The sequence below is a fragment of the Nilaparvata lugens genome, chromosome 8, assembly GCF_014356525.2.
Source record: "Nilaparvata lugens isolate BPH chromosome 8, ASM1435652v1, whole genome shotgun sequence".
Lineage (NCBI taxonomy): Eukaryota > Metazoa > Arthropoda > Insecta > Hemiptera > Delphacidae > Nilaparvata > Nilaparvata lugens.
In genome coordinates this window covers 25,049,129-25,070,391 of record NC_052511.1, presented here as the reverse complement: position 1 = coordinate 25,070,391, position 21,263 = coordinate 25,049,129, and the positions used below count along the sequence as shown (strand labels likewise).

The following is a 21,263-nucleotide window of genomic DNA, read 5'->3' as shown; positions in this document are numbered from 1 at the left end:
TTCTCCTGACGCTCTCTCTCACCCCCACCATTGAGCGCCGACTGTGTCACCCCCACCAATGAGCTGACTGTGTTTCTATAAAGGTCATCACAAATTTAGCAGCTACACCAATGTTTGCCACAAAAATAGGCGCACTAATACCAATCGTTATTTTTTTATTCACCTATGAAATGTGTTCAATAATTTATGCTCACCCTATATTATAGGCCATTTAATGCACTGAAAATACGTGAATATCTTATAACTAAAGTGAGCATTCATCTCCTCTGATGTTCACGCGCGTGCGCGGTGTTGCCATTTACACACTCCAGCCTGTTACACTAAAGATAGACATGATTTAGCCTAGACACGTATAGGAGCACCTCTATAAATCCAAAAAAGGGTGATCTTATTCTGGCCATTTCCTAAGATAACACTATTCATTTCGTCTGTTTTCATACAGTGTAATTGAAAGACAAGAGTACAAATATATGACACAATTTGTTTTGAATACGATACTTGGCACAATAATAGCTACTTCAAAAACAAACTGGATTAGACAAAATAGTTTAATGATTGTAACAATATGAACCATTCACCATATAAACAACAATGAACCATACCAACTAATTTGGAATGGAAATCTATGCTGATGTACGGTAAACTAATTTGGAATGGAAATCTATGCTGATGTACGGTAAACATGTGTAATTAGTGTCCTTTTGCAGTGTTAGTGATCTGCCTTTCCTTCAACTGAGCTAGTATATAGTTTCAAAGTCCAACTGAAACAATTACTTTAAAGATTTTATCCTAGTTTGAACTAAGGTTTCCATGATTATGTGGGAGGCTTAAGATTATGACTACCTGTTTACTGGCCACGGTTTCACCAGCATCCCCACTGATGGGCAGATCAACGATAAAATATTGTTCCCTGACTTTGGTTGTTGCCAAACTTTTGCTAACAGGTTGTAATCTTTCCGCCATAACCTTTGTTGCTGTTAAACATTCACTACCTGGCCGCAATATTTCCGCCCTGACCTTGGTTGTATCCAAACCTCCGCTACTAGGTTGCACTATTTCCGCCCTAACGCTGGCTTTTCCCAAACCTTTACCACCGGGTTGCAATATTTCCGCCCTGACGTTGATGGTTCCCAAACTTTCACTACCAGGATCCAATATTTCCTCACTGGCGTTGGTTGATTCCAATCCTTCACTACCAGGATGCAATATTTCCGCCCTGACGTTGGTTGTTCCCAAATCTTCACTACCAGATTGCAATAATTCCTCCCAGACTGTGATTGTTTCCAAACCTTCACCATCAGTTTGCACTATTTCCTCCCAGACCGTGGACACGGTTGTTTCCAAATCTTCACTATGGGTTTGCAATACTTCCTCCTTGACCTTGGTTGTTGTGCAATCTCCATAACTGTGTTGCAATATTTCCTCACCCATCTGCTCCGAAGTGAGAGCAGAGCAGACTGGCTCCACACGACTTCTCATTCGTTGCATGGCTCTTCTTGCGTTCTGTCGTGTGACAGCAAAGGCAGCTTTTGGATAGCTGAAAAAATTATTCAAGTAGATTTAGGCATATTTTAAATTCGAATGAATGTTCATTCCTAATAATTTACACAAAATACAAATACAAGTGCATAACAAAACTACACCATGGAATTAGAAATAAAAATCGAAAATTCCATTCTTAGGATACCAGGCTGGGTGACCAGTGACACACCAGTGTTATCCATGTGTAAAGCAAGCTGGGGCACCTTTGGTCTAGTCCCAGGTGTGGCTGGACAGGTGACCCAAGTGAGACACCAGCCCGCCACCTGAATGTAGTGTACCTAATACACAGTAAGAGCTATAATCAACACAATAAGAACTGAAGGCGAACATACACAGCAGCTGACAGACAGAGAAAATATCCCTCTCCAGGTTTTTGAATGTTGCAATTCTCACAGACATCTGTCTATCTCTATGACGTCTCATGTCTGCTCACGTCTGCAAAAGTTTGATTTTTTCTCCGTCTCAATCAATCATTAATTTATTCAATTCAACACAACATACAAAAATCACAATCAAAAATAAGTTGATTGTGGGTGTGCTGAAAAGAAAAAAAGGAGGAAAAATCCTAGCCAACTATGGTTTCCCATGTAATAGGCAGGTCGAGGGTATGAAATGAAGTGTGAAGTGGAGCAGAAAAAGGAAAGAAATGGAGAAGGCAGGAAAAAAGAGAGAAAAACTATTAGCAAAAATTGTAAGCGAGTCCACTTTCAACAAATGTATCTAAAAGAAAAGGCCTTGCAAACAGTAGTTGGAGCAGAATACTCGACTTAAATTCTGTAGGTCCAGGTTTTTATTTCTAGTTTAGTTTTTCTACTAATCTTAGAGTCTATGAGGAAGTGGTCCGGAATAAGGTTTATTATTTTAGTGCTTATATGGATCAACTGTTTCCTTAAAAATTCAATATTACTGTGATATGTGACATATCTATTTGCAGTGGGTCTTAAATAATAATTATTGACAATTGAATTTAAAGTACGAGGAAAATGGAATTTTATCAAGTATTTAATTATGGTTTCTATATATAATTGGCGTATTGCCATTACCTTAGTCACTAAAAACCATCTCGGTAGGGTACAATCTAGGTTTGTTAGAATATCTTTAATGATCAGTTTTTACGCCATGAATAATTCCTCAATATGACAGTTGAAACAACCCTCCCAAAGGGGGTGCAGTATGCCATACTGCAGAATTGATTCAACTAGCATGATATACCATTTCTAAAACTTTCTTATTTGATATTCTATTTATCTAAAGAATTTGTAATATAAATATATAATACTTCTACGGACGGACTTTACATGTACATCCCACTTTAGACGATCATCTATTATGATTCCCAAGTATTTAATATTAGTGACTTTTTTATAGTGGGGCAATCACAATTACCAAGGTTTGAAATGAACTTTGAGTGGAGCTTTAATTCTTCATTATCAACGGGCTGCCGTATTCTATTTAATTAGAAGGTTATGCTAGCTAGTTTGTAGTATGTAGCTAGTTTTATCTATATTCAAACATAGGGTATTTCTATCAAGCCAATTTTTAATTTGTAATATGTTTTTTCAGCTATGGTGTGAGCTTCATGTCAAGTTTTACCGTGGAAAATAGCTGCATTATCATCTGCAAAGGATAAAATAGTTGAATTTAGAAGATCGTTGACTTAGAGAATAAAGAGGATGGGTGATAGCACAGTACCTTGAGGAAGACCATACGAAGTTAAGTCTGTGACACTAGAATGATCATTAAAGGTTGAAGACTGGGTTCTATTTACTCAGGTAGCTTTTGAATAAGTCAAGGGGGACCCCCCTAAACCAATAGGACTCAAGTTTGTGGAACAAAGTGTATTATGTGGTATTGTGTCAAAAGCTTTGCGGATATCTAAAAAGACAGCAATAGTTTTCATATTGGAATTTATTTTATCAGAGAGTGTATTCGTGAATTTTACTAAAGCATCAGATGTACTTTTACCACTTTGGAAACCAATGTCTGTCTGTACATTTATGTCTAAAGCTGAGTGCCTTCTCTTTAAGGCCCCGCGACTCATCAAAGTTTCGGTGTCAGATTTGGAATTTGGTTGTCATCATCTTGTTAGTGGTATTGGTCATCTTTGGCTATTTCTTGAGTAGATTTCACCCAGTCATCGTCTATTTGATGCGCATTTGGGGGTCGTGACCGGGCCGCGAAATGGCCGATTCAAAATGGAGGATTCAGCGTTCATTAAAACGGTCATGGAATGGTTACCATCGATGATAGAGACCTCTAGTAAACGCGAATCGAATCACAACATACTATTCCACAAGTTTGTTATTACACATTTCTACCTGAAAAATTATTTTAACCCACAAATGCACACTTTTTCAAAAGCATTTAATTTTTCATAAGTATTTTTTTTGGAATAATTACATTCAATGACGATTTTTGGATACAAACTTCTTTGAAATAGCATAAATTTGAATAGAAATTGTGAAATAATAAAGGGAACAGTATCTTGTGTCAAGTACCTTGATATGCTAATAGATAGTTGGAAGGCTTTCATGGTATTAGCATATCTTCAAATTGAAGTTAATTTCCATGAGAAAATTTTAATATTTGAAGAATATGAGCCCCAAATATTTTTTAGTCCATTTATATCACTGTGGTGTTGCTGATAGAGCCTATACTCAAAAACTGTATATATATATATATATTTGTATTCCATGTGTGTATTTGTATTGCTTATTGTTCGCATATTGAACCCTCGCAGGCCAGTAACATTGCACTCCCCTATTCCTTTCCATTCTGTTACCATTGTCCAAGCTCCTTTCTTTCAAGTCCGTCGCACCAACACATACCTGCATAGTATTTCCACCCCTCACAACTCACATCCATTCCTTCTTTGTCTCACTCTTAACACTCCCACTCTCTTTCCTATTTTTGTAACTTTCACCTCCCTTTCCCGCTAATAGATATTAGACCTTCCACGAGGAGACAGTCTAGTTCCAAAATTCCTACCGAAAACACGTGCTTACCGAAAGTTTCCTGTAGCTGGCCTGCCAATAATGTGATTGTACCGTATTATTTGTGGTTTTATTTATTGAAGTCAGATTATTAAATTCTCATTCAAATATAAACGTAGTAATTCAATAGTATACACCCATACATCTACAGTGGTGACCCCGACGTGATCTGAAATTTTAAGTGTTACCTATTTCTAGTTTTGTCGTTTTGCTACCTGTCTCGCCGCGTATCGTAGTGTCGCGCTGTGTATCCGTATCCCTGTCTGTCCGTATCCGTATCTGTATCCGTGTCCATCTGTATCCGTATTCGTGTCCGTCCGTATCCGTATCATATTTTCCACGACCCGTGAACTTTGCCGGTTAGTGTGTGGACTCCAGTAGTGTGGTATCAATTCTGTTACAATTTCAACTATGGCAGATGAAGTAGCAGCATCTGTCAACCGAATTGCAGTGAGGATCCCACCGTTCTGGCCAGCAGATCCTGAACTTTGGTTTGCTCAAATTGAGAATCAATTTACTTTGGCTAATATAACTTCTGATGATACTAAATTCAGTTATGTGGCGGGAAATTTAGAGTCAAAATATGCTGCTGAAGTTCGAGATATTTTAACTAGACCACCAACAACAATGAAGTATGAAAAGCTGAAAACAGAGCTTATTCAGCGACTCAGTGCTTCACAGGATCAGAAGACAAGGCAGCTCTTGGAACATGAAGAGATAGGAGATCGGAAGCCCACACAGTTCCTGCGTCATCTCCGAGCCCTTGCTGGTACAGTTGTTCCTGACAGTGTGCTAAAACCTCTTTGGCTATCACGTCTGCCAGCCTCCACCCAAGCTATTCTGGCTACTCAACAGAATTCTGATTTGGATGCCCTAGCTGTGCTAGCTGATGCTGTTCTGGAGGCAAACCCAAGACCTAGCATTTCTGAGACTGCAGTTGCCACAAATAGTGTAGAACAGATGATGGAGCGACTCACGTTACTCATGACAGCCAAGATGGGAGAGATTGCCAACACCTTGCGGCAAGAAATTGCTGCAGTAGCTGAGGTTCAACATGAAAACCGCTCACGCCGCTCAAACTTCCAATCCAGCCCTCATTCACGTTCACGCTCTGCATCACGCTCTGGCAATGGTGATCGTGATGGTATATGTTGGTACCACAGACGGTTTGGTGACCAGGCTGACAGATGCACCTCACCCTGTCAATACCAACCCAAGCGGCAGGGAAACGATCACGGGAGTCATTAATGGTGGCAAGTGACCCCATTCTCAAGTCATCCCGCCGCCTCTTTGTAACTGATAAGACATCAAAGCAGCAATTCCTTATAGACACTGGGGCTGATGTGTGTGTTTATCCTCGGTCACTTCTTCCAGGGAGACGACAAAAGACTGACTATGAACTATATGCAGCAAACAACACATGTATTGCAACCTATGGCTTGGTGACATTCAATCTGGACTTTGGACTCCGCCGCACACTTGCATGGCGATTCATAGTTGCTGATGTGGCCAAGCCAATCATTGGAGTTGACTTCTTGCATCACTATGATCTTCTTGTTGATGTTCGCCGACAATGCCTCATAGACCAGTTGACATCATTGGTCGCTGCTGGCCGTTCAGCATCATGCAGATTGGTAAGTAGCATTAAAACTATACATGCTACACTACCATCCACATATGGTCAACTCCTTCAAGAATTTCCCGACATCACTAGGCCTGCTGGTCTCCCAACAGCTTCAGTCAAGCATGATACCCTGCACCATATTCTAACCTCTCCAGGACCACCAGTCCACAGCAAACCCAGGCGTCTCGCCCCAGACAAGTTGAAACTGGCCAAGATGGAGTTTGAAAGCATGGTGCAAATCGGAATAGCAAGACCCTCATCCAGCAGCTGGTCATCACCTCTCCATATGGTTCCCAAAAATGATTCAGAGTGGAGGCCCTGTGGGGATTACAGAGCACTAAATGCAAGAACAGTACCTGATCGATACCCTGTGCCAAACATTCAAGATTTTTCTCATTTTTTACATAATAAAACAATCTTCTCAACAATAGATCTGGTCAAAGCATTCCACCAAATCCCAGTAGCTCCAGAAGATATCCATAAGACAGCCATCACAACCCCATTTGGACTGTTTGAGTTTCCCTACATGACATTTGGACTCTGCAATGCAGCTCAAACCTTCCAGCGCTTTATGGATGGTGTATTAAGGGGTCTGGATTTCTGTTATGCTTACATTGATGATGTCCTTGTTGCTTCAGAGTCAGAGGAGCAGCACTTCCAACACCTGCGATTGCTCTTTGAACGTTTGACCTCCTATGGTGTTTTGATCAATCCAGGCAAGTGTAAATTAGGAGCAAACAGTGTGAAGTTCTTAGGATACTGTGTGTCAGGGAAGGCACAAAGCCCTTAGCAGATAAAGTTGAAGCTGTACTGTCATATCCCAAGCCTACAACAGCCAAGGAGTTGAGAAGGTTCACAGGGATGTTGAACTTCTACCGCCGGTTCCTCCCCAATGCTGCATCTCAGCAAAGCCCTCTCCATGATTTGCTGAAGGACAAGGTGAAAGGCAACTCACCTATCAATTGGACAGAAGACAGTGAAAAAGCATTCCAGCAGTGTAAGCAGAGCCTCAGTGATGCAGCATTACTTGCACATCCTATCCCAGGTGCCCACCTTGCTATCATGTCAGATGCCTCAGATTATGCAGTAGGAGCAGTGCTGCAGCAAAAGTCAGGAAACAATTGGCAACCACTCTCTTTCTTTTCGAAAAAGCTAAGTCCTGCTCAACAGAAATACAGTGCCTATGACAAGGAACTAACCGCAATATACTTGGCCATCAAATACTTCCAACACATGGTGGAGGGCAGGGACTTCACTATCTACACTGATCAAAAGCCACTGACCTTTGCCTACCAACAGAAACCAGAAAAGTGTTCACCTCGCCAATTCCGCCACTTGGAGTACATAGGTCAGTACACTACCGACATCCGTCATATCTCAGGTTGTGACAATATAGTAGCTGACTCTCTCTCCAGAATCAATGAACTCTCCACATCTTTGGATTATGAAGCTCTGGCTAAGGCACAAACCCATGATGAAGAGGTTCAGCAGTTTTTGAAGCCTGACTCTGGAATCAAGCTGGAAAGGATCCCCATACCTGGTCTGAAAACCTTATTGCTTTGTGACTGCTCAACATCCACGCCTCGCCCTTTTGTCACCAAGGACTTCAGATGGGCTGCATTTAATGCAGTGCATGGACTTTCACATCCAGGAAGGAATGCTACGGTCCAACTGGCCACACAACGTTTCATCTGGCCATCCATGAAAACAGACTGCCGAAATTGGGCCAGAGCCTGTCTATCTTGTCAGAAATCGAAAGTGACAAGACACAATTGGCCACCAGTGGGTACATTCACTGCTCCATCTGCAAGATTTGAACATGTTCACATCGATTTGATAGGACCATTGCCCATTTCAGAAGGATATAGATATTGTCTCACATGTGTTGACAGATTCTCCCGCTGGCCAGAGGTTGTCCCTTTGGAGAATATTGAGGCTGAAACTGTAGCTAGAGCCCTGTTCACTACTTGGATCTCTCGCTTTGGCACACCCCTCCGCATCACAACGGATCAAGGCCGACAATTTGAATCCAGCTTATTCCTGCACCTTGGAAACCTTCTTGGAACCACCCGCTTCAGGACCACTGCATATCATCCATCAGCAAATGGCTTGGTTGAAAGGCTCCACCGTCAGCTCAAGGCTGCAATCAGATGTCATGCAAATGAACGTTGGACTGAAATACTGCCAGCTATTCTCCTTGGCATACGAGCAGCATGGCGTGAAGATTTCAAGGCATCTACTGCAGAAATGGTGTATGGCCAGGTTCTTCGCCTTCCTGGAGAGTTTCTGACACCAAACCTCCCAACTGGTCATACACATCCATCAACATTTGTGACCAACCTTCGAAGCTATTTCAATGCTCTTAGACCAGTGAAGGGTACACGTCATGGGGAGCGAACGCCGTTTGTCTTCAAGGACCTTGCCACATGTCAGCACGTCTTTGTCCGGACTGACACTTCAAAAGGTGCACTGGAACCTCCATACTCTGGGCCACACTTGGTCATCAGCCGAACTGACAAAACTGCAGTAGTGCAAATTCAGGGTTCTGACATTACCATCTCAATGGATCGCCTCAAGCCAGCCTTCATCATGGCAGATGATGATCAGCCAATTATTGTAGCACAAAAGTATATTATAAGATTAATCAGTGGTAAGCCAAGGATCGAGCACTCACTACCCCTTTTCAGGTCTCTTAATATATTAAAAGGCAGACATTCTTTTTTGTTTCAAGCAGTTTCAGATACATTAAAAAATATAAATAAATTAATAACACAACCTCATATCACATATTATCATGTTCGATACAGAAACAGAGTTCAATTACCAAGGCTTGAACATAACAGAAGGTTTTTCAAGTACGTAGGTTGTAAGCTTTACAACGCCTTGCACCTGACTCACAGGAGTGTCAATATAGCCGAGCGCTGATGGCCAGCTTGAAAAAATTCATTGTTGCAATTGATGATATTCAATTATTTTTATAAGAGGCTTCCATGATCTATGGTGCATATTATATGGTAGTCTATGGTCAATCAATCAATCAAGTTTTATTGAACAAAATATTTACATTGGAGGTCCCACTAAACCCGAAGGTTTTTCAGTAGGTGCCTATATAAGTACATAGTAAATTATAGAATCGTACATTACAAAGAAATAAAATTAACAAATTTGATAAGAGGAAGAGAAAAAAATTTTTGCATGCAAAGGGAAGTTGGGAAGTAAGAAGAGGATGTAAAGTAAGGATGGTGGTGAGGAAGGTTAACTTATCTAGGAACTAGAATAATAAAATTTAAGAAAAGAAATTAGATAAACTACTCAAGTAGAAGAAAAATATCAGTTAAATCAAATCATAAATCATGGAAAATGAGTATTCACTATTTATGAAAACAAAAATTATAATAAACATACATGTGGGGAAAAAATTGAGGAATGAAAGTTGAATTTCAAGAAATAATTATAAGTGGTCGCTCTGGCTGGCGGCAGTGACTCAATAAAATTAATGTACCAGCAAAATCTCTGATAGCTGTTTCTCTATATGAGGTTATTGTTATTTATTATATAGCTAAGAACATCACTTTTTTAATAATCTCGAATATTCAGAGGCAATTTATTAAATAATTTAGGAAGTATGTAGAGGAGTGATCTTTTTCCATATATATTTCTAAATCAAGGTAACTGATATATAACTGGTGATCTTGAATTATAAGGAGAGATGGTGGAGCAAAGGATCTGTATTGAATATTATTTTTGAAAAATATTATAATTTTGTAAATATAGAAGTTCTTTGGAGTTAGGGTATGGTAAAAAAATTGTACATTAGAAAGATTATTGAAGTTGATATTCAAGTTGATAAGAGGCAATCGAGATGTTATGCACTTCAGGGTTCTTAATTGAATTCTTTCTACTCTGTGCAACAAATAGTCAGCTGCACAGCCCCATGAATCTATACCACACCTAATGATAGACTCTACGAGAGATTTATAAATTAGGTGAAGACAGTCGACCGGAATAGTTTTATGCATGTAAAATATTTTTGCGCTTAATGCTTGACGTTTTTTCGAGATGTAGTTGATGTGTGGATGCCATCTCATTCTACTGTCAACTATCACACCTAGGTATCGGGTATCGTCAACTTGGGTTAGTGATGGGCAACTACAAGTTTGAAGTGATTTAGAAAGACAGAGGCAGTCATGACTGGTAATTTTTGGAGTTTCATTACATCTCATATGTGATGATTTAAAATGCATTAAAACTGTTTTTTTTTCTTATTAATTATTGAATTTCTGTTATGAAACCACCGAAGAATCCTATTATAGTCAGATTGCAACAGTTGCTCTGCAACTTTAAGATTTTCATGCCCAACATAAAAATGTCACCATTTCTAATTATTCTTGAAATTGAGTTTACATATATTATAGAAGACAGGACCCAAGATACTACCCTGTGGGACACCAATATCGTCGATTTTGAATAATTCGCTTTGATTGTTCCCAAACTTAACCAGAAAGTATGTCACTCAGGTAACTTTCAAACAACTTTAGAACATTTCCTGTGATTCCAATGTCATGAAGCTCATTCAGAAGGATATTATGCTTCAGAATATCAAAGGCCTTTGAGTAATCTATAAATATTGCTAAAACATGAAATCTATAATTCAAAAAAATATTTATTTTGTGGGTGAAATTTAAAAGAAGTGCTTCTGCAGATTTCCCTTTTTGAAAGCCGTATTGAACATTTGACATGATATTATATCAGATAGGTATTGATTTAAATGGATTGATAAATATCTTTCGAATATCTTTTCAGGCACTGATAATTTAGCTATTGGCCTGAAATTCTCCAGGTCATCTTGAGCACCAGTTTTAAAAATTGGTATAACAATGGCTATTTTTAAAAAGTCTGGGAATATGCCTTTAGAAATCGAAAGATTCATCATTCGACAAAGATTCACCATATGCTCTTTCAGGGCTTGCAAATCTGAAACGCCAATATCATCAAAGCCTGGAGACTTATTTGCGCTCTATTGATAATTTGAATAATATCATCATTACAAACATATTCAAGGTTGATATTATGCTCAGATGGCAGGCACATGGACTGAGTCGTCAAGGATCAAGGGACATAAATGTGTAGTTTTCCTAATATTTTAATAAAGGAAGTAGCAAAAGCTGAACAGACCTCGGTGACTGGAATTTTATTTGCAAAATCGTTTAAGTCCGAATCTTCAGAGGTTCTTCCCAAAATGCCATTAATGCACTTCCATTTTATTTTATATTATTTTGAGAGTCTTGAAAATGTTTAATTATATAATCAAAATAAAAACCGTTATGACTTTATGTTTGTATGACTTCTTTATTAAGTTTGTTTCTATAGTTACGATATTCATCCCTGTAAATGCTATTAGTGTGATTGTTTTTGGTGCGTCTGAATAATCTGTCTCTTATTTCAAGTTTGTTAAAAAGTTCTTCTGACATCCAGTTATTTTTAAAGTTGGAATTTGCTTTTTTAAATGATTTTTTTTTTACATTGATTAGTTGCCTTTTCAAAATTGAACCTAATCTTATCATAAATTAAGTTGGGGGAGGAAAGTAAATCACAGCTGTTCCACTCACTTTCTTTCAATAAATTTATCAGTTTTGTTTTATTTATTACAACTTTCCTAAGCTCTTCTTCCTTTTCCTTCTCAACGGAAAAGCTATAGTAAATTTTACAACTAATAACATAATGGTCTGAGATTTTCAATTTAATCACTCCGGTAGAACTAAGATTTTTTGTAAATCTCAAGAATAAGTGATCAATACACGTCTGTATGAGAACATCCTGTCTTAGTTCCTCTCTAGTAACAATAGAAACACCTTTTTTGACCGAACGAAGTGAGGTCTAAGATTCAAGTCGACGGTTTGGCATTTCTCTTAATGGTTAAATGTTTATATGTTGCGCATTTACGGCGAAACGCGGTAATAGATTTTCATGAAATTTGACAGGTATGTTCCTTTTTAAATTGCGCGTCGACGCATATACAAGGTTTTTGGAGATTTTGCATTTCAAGGATAATATAAAAGGAAAAAGGAGCCTCCTTCATACGCCAATATTAGAGTAAAAATCAGACTGTGGAATTATTCATCATAAATCAGCTGACAAGTGATTACACAGATGTGTGGAGAAGCCAGTCTATTACTGTATTTGTATAACGTCTATAGTTTCAATCAAAGACATTAAAGAGGTATGCATGTTTGAGCTGGGTTTACACCAAAGTTATTAACAAACTTATAGATTCTATTAGATTGAACGAAAGTTGACAAACACATATGTTCATCATGTGTATGATAAGTTATGTTCAATCTAATATTATAATCTATAAGGATTGAGTTATTAACATTTTTTAAATAAATTTGGTCTAATCGCAGCTTTAAGGTATTTGGTTTCAATATTTTGTTTTGCAGACATGGTATTATTATGCGTGCCCATCAGTACCTATCAATATTCTCACATTCGAAAAAACTAATTTAATAGGTGAATAAAAATAAACAAATGAACTAAATAATGCTGGAGGAATTATAATATTTTTGATTCTAAAAAATTAATTTTCATCACATAGAAAGATCATCACGGAACTGGATGAATTATATCATATGGAATACAAATTCAAACGTGAAATGAGTTTGATAACATTTAAAACAGTTGACATCAGGTATTTGTGGTTGAGAATACTGCGTGAGGTCTACTGTTCACATAACTACTAGTTTAAACCCATACGACAGAAGCATAGACTCGTACAGCTGCACAGATTGATCGTCATGTTTGAGTAGATCAAGATTGGCCTCACCTACAATAATGACATTGGATTTATTGTCCAATTCAGAGATTAATTTTTCTATATCTGTGATGAAGTTGTTTTTATTAGTACTGTGAGGTCTATAGAGGCTTATTATATCAATATGTGAATGTTTAAATTTTATGTTCAGCAAAATATACTCCAGATTCTCTACGTTACTAGTAACTGATTTTTGAAGGCAAAAAATATCTGCTTTGATGAAAGCTGCAAGGCCGTGTTGGAATCTATTTGAACTACATTTGTAAACGGATTTGTAGCCAGTGATCTGAAAAAGACAACTTATCTCATCGGGAATATTTATTTCAGATAACATTAATGTTAGCATTCCTGATGGCCAAGGTTAGTTAGTCGAAATTCTGTCTCAAATACCTGATATTGAGATAAATAAGTTTTAATGGAGAGTTGGCCTGTCTCGATAAATTTGAAGGAGGCAAACAACCGCTCTTATCAACAAGCCAGTTTTCAACTGTCAGAAATGATTTGCAAGGCAGAATGATTTCTTCAACATTAAAGTCTTCCTCAACCATAGTTGTCAGAAATGGTTGATATTTTACTGATTGTATCTAATTTGACCTAAGGTTAAGTTCTTTGGTCAACAAAATTGACTCATTCCTTCGTCCTTTTTCAGCATACAAAGATAACATTGAAAGTGCATAACAAAAAGTTTTGTTGTGATTCATAATTTAGTCAACTGGAACTAACTGCATACAATTTCTACAACTTTTCCATCAATTTTTAAATAGTTGATGCTTTGATCTATCACACCGACTGTCCTTATGCGCTGACACATGATTTCAGCTTATTAATTGACAAGCGTTAGCGAGTTCTCACTTTTGACTTACTGATTGCCTAAGACTTTGTCCGTCTGTTTGTATGTTCTACAATAACTCAAGTAAGAATTGATAAATCAGCTTCATATTTTGAACATGTATTCTTCAAACCATTTTACAGGTCAAGTTCGTTGGACAACAAATTTGACTCACTCGGTAAAACCAACGGTTTCTGAGTTATTTAAGAAACAAAATTTTAAATGGCTGCCATTTTCTTTTATGAGTTTAAAAATTATCATAATTTTTTGTAGCTTTGTCTAGTTATCATAAATGATTGTGCAAAGTTTCAATTTCGTATGTTTAACCATTATTTAGAATAAAAATGAGAAGTGAAAAAGGCAAAATGGCCGCTGTGTGAGTAACTGAAGACTTGCGGACAATTTAAATATGATATTTAGATATGTTTTTTACCCAGGAACAATGCCCTAGAGTATTGGTAGGCAGTTCGTAAACACCCTGTATTATCAAAACCATTCAGACCCGGCGCACTATCGTTTCTTAAAGAGTTTATGGCTTCAATAATTTCCTGCTCAATTATGGGTAGAAAAATCATAGAATTGGGTACTCTTACATCCGGCTTATAACTATTTACAATATCATTTATATTCTTACCGAAACTATCTGATATTTCCTTGGTCATGTGTTCTCCTATAACAATACAGTATTCATTAATGGGATTCACTACTTTCAAGTCATTACTTTCAAGGACCCCCTCCCTGTGCTCCTCTGTTAGACGTGTTCTTAGACCAGCTAAATTAATTGTTTTTCGGTTTGTGGAATCCGTTTCATGTAGATTCGCTCTGTTACTCGCTCCCGGACATCTTTGCAAACCCAAAATGGTGATAAAATGATCTGTGATGCTAGAGTGGTATAATATTGGATGTATCTGTTGTTTGGAGTTTGTTAATATGTGATCCAGGCATGTTGATGTCTCTGTTGTTACCCTGGTGGCTTGTTTGATGCACATCTTCTAGCCATGTTCGCACAATAAATCAAGATATTCGTCGAGTTGTTGATGTTGATTGGGTAGCATCGTATTAATGTTGGAATCTCCTGCGCATATTATTAACTGTCCTCGCAAACTATTGAGCACATTTTCCAAATCCTCTAAAACTCTTTTATACTGTAGTTCGATGGAGATTTATAAATTGCTAATATGTTGTATTTTTCCTTTTTAGTTTGTAATTATTGTAGGAGGAGAACATTTGTCTGTCCAATATTAAACTCAGCTGATAGCACATTTAGAACGTTTTTCGTATATACTACGACTCCATCATTCTGATTACGGTTGTCTGATGAGTAAACATTATTATAACCCTTCAACTCTTTTGGCATATGATCATCTTTAATCCAATCTAATATAATCACATCAAAATCATAAGACATATCCTGTAGTTGAATCCGCGGTATTTAGATGAAAATATACCGTGGTTGAATCATTAGATCATCAAAATCTTTATTAATACTTCTGATATTGAGGCTAAAAACAGTTAGGTCACAGTTTTCAAGTGCATCATGGAGTTTTTGTGCATCTTCAACCAAACTGTCCTATATTTCATATACAATGCACTGTGCATGCGAAGGTGTTTGCTTTACCAGTTATGTTATTTTTGCAATATTTTGTACAATGTATGTTGATTGGTCGAATGAATTGTTCTTATTATAACATTGAAAGAGCATGGAAAAGAAAGTAGTTGTGATTTATCGTTTAGTCAGCTACATAAATAATTGCATGCAATTTCTAAAAATTTTTCATTAATTTATAACAGCTGATGCTATTTGAGAGACTGTCCTTTAAGCGCCGATACATGATTTCAACTGATTAGGCTATACAACATAATTTACAACTTTTACAATCGCTTCCGTTGATGTTTGTCTGCTTGACTATTGTCTGTCTGTCTGTAACATCGCTTAATTGATTATACTACTTGAGATAGCAGTTGCTATGACGTTAGTATTATTAGTTTGGAGATTTTTTTATTTTGATTCTGAATTATTTATCCATACGGAGTAAATTATAAATAAATTTCTATGGATTAGCAAGTGTTCAAAGTGTTAAATATGTGGGTGAAAGTTACTATTAGTGTTTACTAACACTTGAAAAAATATTTTTTTTTTATATTTTTAATGAACACATTCTTTTATTTTTGTAAGATTTACTATTATCATTTCTAAATGTGAATATCTCTGAAACGGTTTGAAATATCGATGAGCGGTTTCCGCCATTCATTTTCTATTAAGATTCTGTATCGAAATCATAGGGCTATCATTAGGCCATACATTATGTCAACCATCCTATTTAAAAAATTGAAGTTGGATTCATATGACAGATCAAAGATGGTGGGCGAAAATTATGAAGTGACAGAAAATACGTTTTTTTATTCGAATAGTATCCCCGATGAAACCTACTGTCAAATTATCAATGTAATGGAATGTTAGGCTGTTTCCATAATCTTAACCAACTCTGTATTGTTAAGTTGCGGACTTCAAAGATCAATACAACAGTTAATAGGCGAGCTCTCCAACCCAGGGTGTCACTAGTTTTTACATGATAATAGAACATATTTTATACCTGACTGCCTCCTGATCGAAGATTTCGGATATTCCTAGCTCCTCTTCTTCTTTGGCTCTCTCCTTCAAAGTGGCCAACAGAGCCTTTGTCTCGCCTTTCACGTCATCGGGCCGATGGTTGTGTGATCGACTGGCCTGAGTCAGCATGATTGGTGATCCTTCCTCCACCCTCATCACAGCCCTAGCCCGGCAACCCATCGTCCTCCTCTCAATGCATTTCATCATTCTGTAAACGTGAATTTAGAATAGTTATTATTGAAAGAGTGTAGAGTTTTCCTACTGATGACTACAGTTCGTGACGTTTTCCATTTGTAGGTTTCTTTGTCTGTATGTTCAACAATAACTATCGATTGCTTAAATAAATCAAGTTGAAATTTGTAAAACATATTCTTGAAACCATTATACAGATTGACTTTCTTGGCAACAAAATCGACTCATTCCTTCTCCCTTTTTTGAATATATAACATTGAAAGTAAATGAAAAATAGATCTTTAGTGATTTATCATAACAAAAAAACAACAAATGCATGCAATGGTGCATTTTTTAATAATACAATCAATTTTTGCAATAAAATCATAACAGCTGACGCTATTTGGGAGTTATCACAAAAAATTTCCTTCAAGTACAATAATTTCTACATAAGTACTATACCTTCAAACAGGACCTTCTACATACCGGACCTGAGCTTACAAAAAATGGCCATCTTATAATATGGTGGACTAGAATTTCAGTTGATCACTAATCAGCTGTTTGATATAGGGTCTCAGTCAAAACCTCAGTTCGTCGAAATCTTAGGACCGAATTCAACAAAACGGAAACTTGATTTGAGCGCGAGTTGATTCTGAATAAACAAAGATAATACATAATTATTACAAAACAAATTCAAAATCAACTGACTTAGAACTAACTGCCGCCCACACCTAGTTTACGTTTTGGTGAATTTGGGCCCAAGTTTTTCGGAATTGTCTCTTGCTGTTGTTAACCACTTTATCATCTTTGATCAGAATTTGAACATTTTTTTCTCAAACTCTAGAGGAAAAGAGTTTTGTCTCTGTGCTGAAAACTTTTAAAGTTTGTATAGTATATAATCCTGAAATCTCTTCACTTGTATGGGCTAATTTATTTAAAACAATATAAAAACATGAAGTAGATAATTGGAAACTTGAAATACTGAAAACTTGACCTACTGAAATCTTGAATAATTTAATCATCCTCGGTAAATTGAGAATCAAAATGCAAAATTTCAAGTTAATCAGTTGAGTAGTTCAGACGTATTGATGCGTAATTCGTGAATAACGCTGGTGACAAACGATGTCTGCTATTTCTTCATATTAGACTGTTTACAAGTTTGTGTTTCTTGAATGGATCCAAATTTTCTTAAATAACTCAATATTATTCGTTACAAGTGGTAATTGAGTGGAATATTGCTAACTAGCAGGAACCCGTGCTTCGCAAGGATCTATTTTCAAACTTGATAATCTGAAAACTTGACGTAATGAAATCTTGAAGAATTGAAAATAGGCCTATAACCATCCTTGGTTAATTAAGAATCTAGCCTATATGCAAAATTTCAAGTTAATTAGTCCTATAGTTCAAACGTGATGATGCGTCAAACATAATTTTCCTATCCCGTACGTGTGTATAAGCCAACTCTTTATTTTATTATAGATATGGTTAACAACTGCAAGAGATAAGAGTGTGGAACAGAATAGTTGTGAAACTATGATAGCACCAGAAGTGTCTCAAACACAATAGTAGGTACTACATGAACTTTTTGAAAGTGATTTGAAAACAAAATGTTAAAACAACAGAACTGAAAGTTTTCAACCTTATCATTCTACCTCCATTTAGAGAGGCTTTTGTTTGAGCCGAATGAAATCTTCTATAGGCTATATATATAAAAATGAATGTCTGTTTGTGTGTTTGTTCCCTATGACTTGAAAAATACTTGACATAACGGCATGAAACTTTGGGAATATGTAGTGTGAATATTGGGGATGGTTTCTGACCAGAAATTTTAATAGGGTGGCTGATAATGATTATTTATTAATCCATTTTACAGACCTATGTTTTCGAAATTGTCGGCCTAGCGGCTACCGAAGAACGGAAAGATGATCATGATGCAAGATCATATTGGGATGATAGGTCTATGTTTTAGCATCTAAAGTTACCAGCTGTAATAAACACGTCACCCTATGATAAATTGTATAGGCTACTGGTATTACAACGGTAGTTTGGAGTTGAAGTGTAGTTGATTGATACCAGCTGTAGATAATGGTTCCTTAGAAGACCTATACAAATAATTATCACTCCCCTATCAATGAGTAACCGGAAAATGTTGGAAAAAGATGATTCACCTCATGGAAGAGAGTTGTTCATATTGCATTCATTAATGGCAGAATAATTTAGAATTTTTTTTAATTTAGCTTAGCTTATATTCATCCTAAAATGGAAGATGGAAAGAATATGTAATTCTGGGTGTTTCATTGTACATCGCATATTTCCTGGACCATCTATTGACAATCAACGGCTAAAGTGCACGTCCAGTGCCAACACACCTGTCATAAAATTTTCGGTTGGGATCAATTTAGTATGTTATTTTGAGCACAAAATCACAAAAATTAAACGGCGGTCACTATTGTTTTTAAAATAAACTAAGTTCAAAGTAGCACAATTTTACATGCATTTAACCTATGAGTAGCAGCCATTTTGATTATTGAAATCATCAAATTATGATATTCCTAATCTGAGTTTTCCTAACCCAAAGCTTTTCCTAACCTAAGCTTTCCTAACCTAAAGCTTTTCCTAACCTTAGCTACTTATGGTTGCTACTTATAGGTTAAATGCATGCTAAAGTTGTGCTATTTTGAACTTGGTTTATTTTCAAAACAATAGTGACCGCCGTTTAATTTTTGTGATTTTGTGCTCAAAATAACATACTAAATCGATCGCAACCAAAAATTTGATGACATGTATGTTGGCACTGGACGTGCACTTACACCCAGCACTTTACTGTTAGATATTACTACCAATTGATTGAGAAAAATATGTTTTGGGAATAATGGATGCTGCATGACTAAGCACATACGAAGTCCGTATTCAGATGTAAATGAAAATATTGATTGTCAGATACATTTCATGATTCATCAAATAAAGTAAAGTGTGACATGAGATACATTGACTTTTTGGCGGTACGAAGTTCGCCAGGTAAGCTAGTTGTAAATGAAGCTTTATTATGGGCGATGTCTTAGACCATTTATAGAGTAGACACGCTGGGAAGTCTAGCCTCTGTAGCCAACATCTACTGCCAAATCCGCCCATATTGACGTCACAACCAAGCTAACAACAATGCATTGTTCAACAACAATGTAAGTTGAACACCACAAACACTTACACAATAAACTGTTGTGACGTCAACGTGGGCGAATTTGGCAGTAGAGATGTTGGCTTCAACGACTTTTAGTATGAATATACAATTGGCCGTGTCTACTCTATAAATGGTCTAAGGGCGATGTAAGTGTGACGTAAGCCGTTGCTACGACGCCATTTTAGTCTCTAAACAAACCGTTGCTATGGAGAGAGAGCATGTTATTCTTATGGGTCTAAAACATCACCAGTCACTTTAAGCTACGGATCAAATAAATTTAGATAATATTAATAATATATGATTTTTTTCAATAAAAAATTTAGAAATGATTGAATAAATGTATAGAAAAACTCTGAATTCAAATATGACACTATTAATTGAATTCACTCATAATGCTATTCAATTCAATATCAGCTGATTGTCGGGCAGAGATGTCGGGCTACTGATCAGTACAGCTCTGAAAGCTTCTATTTGTTTCAATAGCGCGTCAATCGACCGATGGAACGGATGCGCACGAGCTCGACCGATGGTCTTCGTACGCTGTATAAAACGCATGGTCCTGACCGTGCACAAGCGTGCCGTCAGTCCTGCTCTGTACGGATACATGGAATATCTATGGAAAAGAAAAGCGCGACCGACGTACGCACTGACGGTCGGTCGAGCTCTGTAACCGGCCTAAACGTGAATAGAAACTACAATTGATAGAGAGATCTTCTACATCACCTAACGAAAACTTAAACCCTCAAGAATGAATAAGATCTTGAACATTAAAATTGAAACTCTGAGCGAACTCATTTGCTATATCTTGTGTTTTTATATGATACATATGCTTCATAATTATATTTTCTATCGACTTACTGCTAACGGTTCCCAACAAGCCATTAACAAACCCCATATTTTTCTCATATTACTCCTATTACCTTCGAATCTACGCTTGAAATAGAATTGTTTTTCTTTATTTATTTTCAAATTTAACCAATTCCTATCTATTATATTCAGTCCTATCAATATTTGAGTTTGTTCGTTTTCATTTCTTGAAGAGAAAGCATATCACGCTTATTTATACAATTTAACAAATCCCTATTCATCCAGACTTTCTCGAATTTAGAGACATGTCTTGAAAAATCATTAAAATTGAAGTGTAAAATACTCGAGCTGTTCATGTAAATTCCGTTGAATTTACGTTGAATTTTGGTTATTTCATCATAAATAGTTGTTGGATTATCTATAGATTGAAAAACCTGAAAATCAATATTACTCAGCTTTATTTTAACTTGATTTTCATTCATTGATAGAGTTTCGTTCAAAGCAATATCTTCAGAGGAAGCATAACTTCCCAACAGCTGCATGGCTATCATATAGTGATCAGATATATGAGTTTGAACTACACCAGATAAGATATTTTCATTGACACCATAAACATAGAAATGGTCTTAACAAGCCCTGACAAAATGATCCCTATAGAAAGCCTATCTAGTTACATTGTAACCAATCCATATGAATG

The 21,263-nt window shown here is 36.8% G+C and overlaps 1 protein-coding gene across 3 annotated transcripts in view; it reads right to left on the bottom strand.

Annotated features, from left to right (window-relative positions):
* Positions 1-422: 422 nt before the first annotated feature.
* LOC111047750 overlaps positions 423-21,263 on the bottom strand; it is a 90,176-nt gene continuing 69,335 nt past the window's right edge. For all 3 annotated transcript variants that reach the window (XM_022333579.2, XM_039434320.1, XM_039434321.1), the window contains 2 exons: positions 16,394-16,618; positions 423-1,537 (listed from right to left, as the gene is read on the bottom strand). In XM_022333579.2, the coding sequence (XP_022189271.2) occupies positions 790-1,537; positions 16,394-16,618 (973 nt within the window). In that variant the 3' untranslated portion in view covers positions 423-789. The remainder of the gene's footprint in view (positions 1,538-16,393; positions 16,619-21,263) is intronic.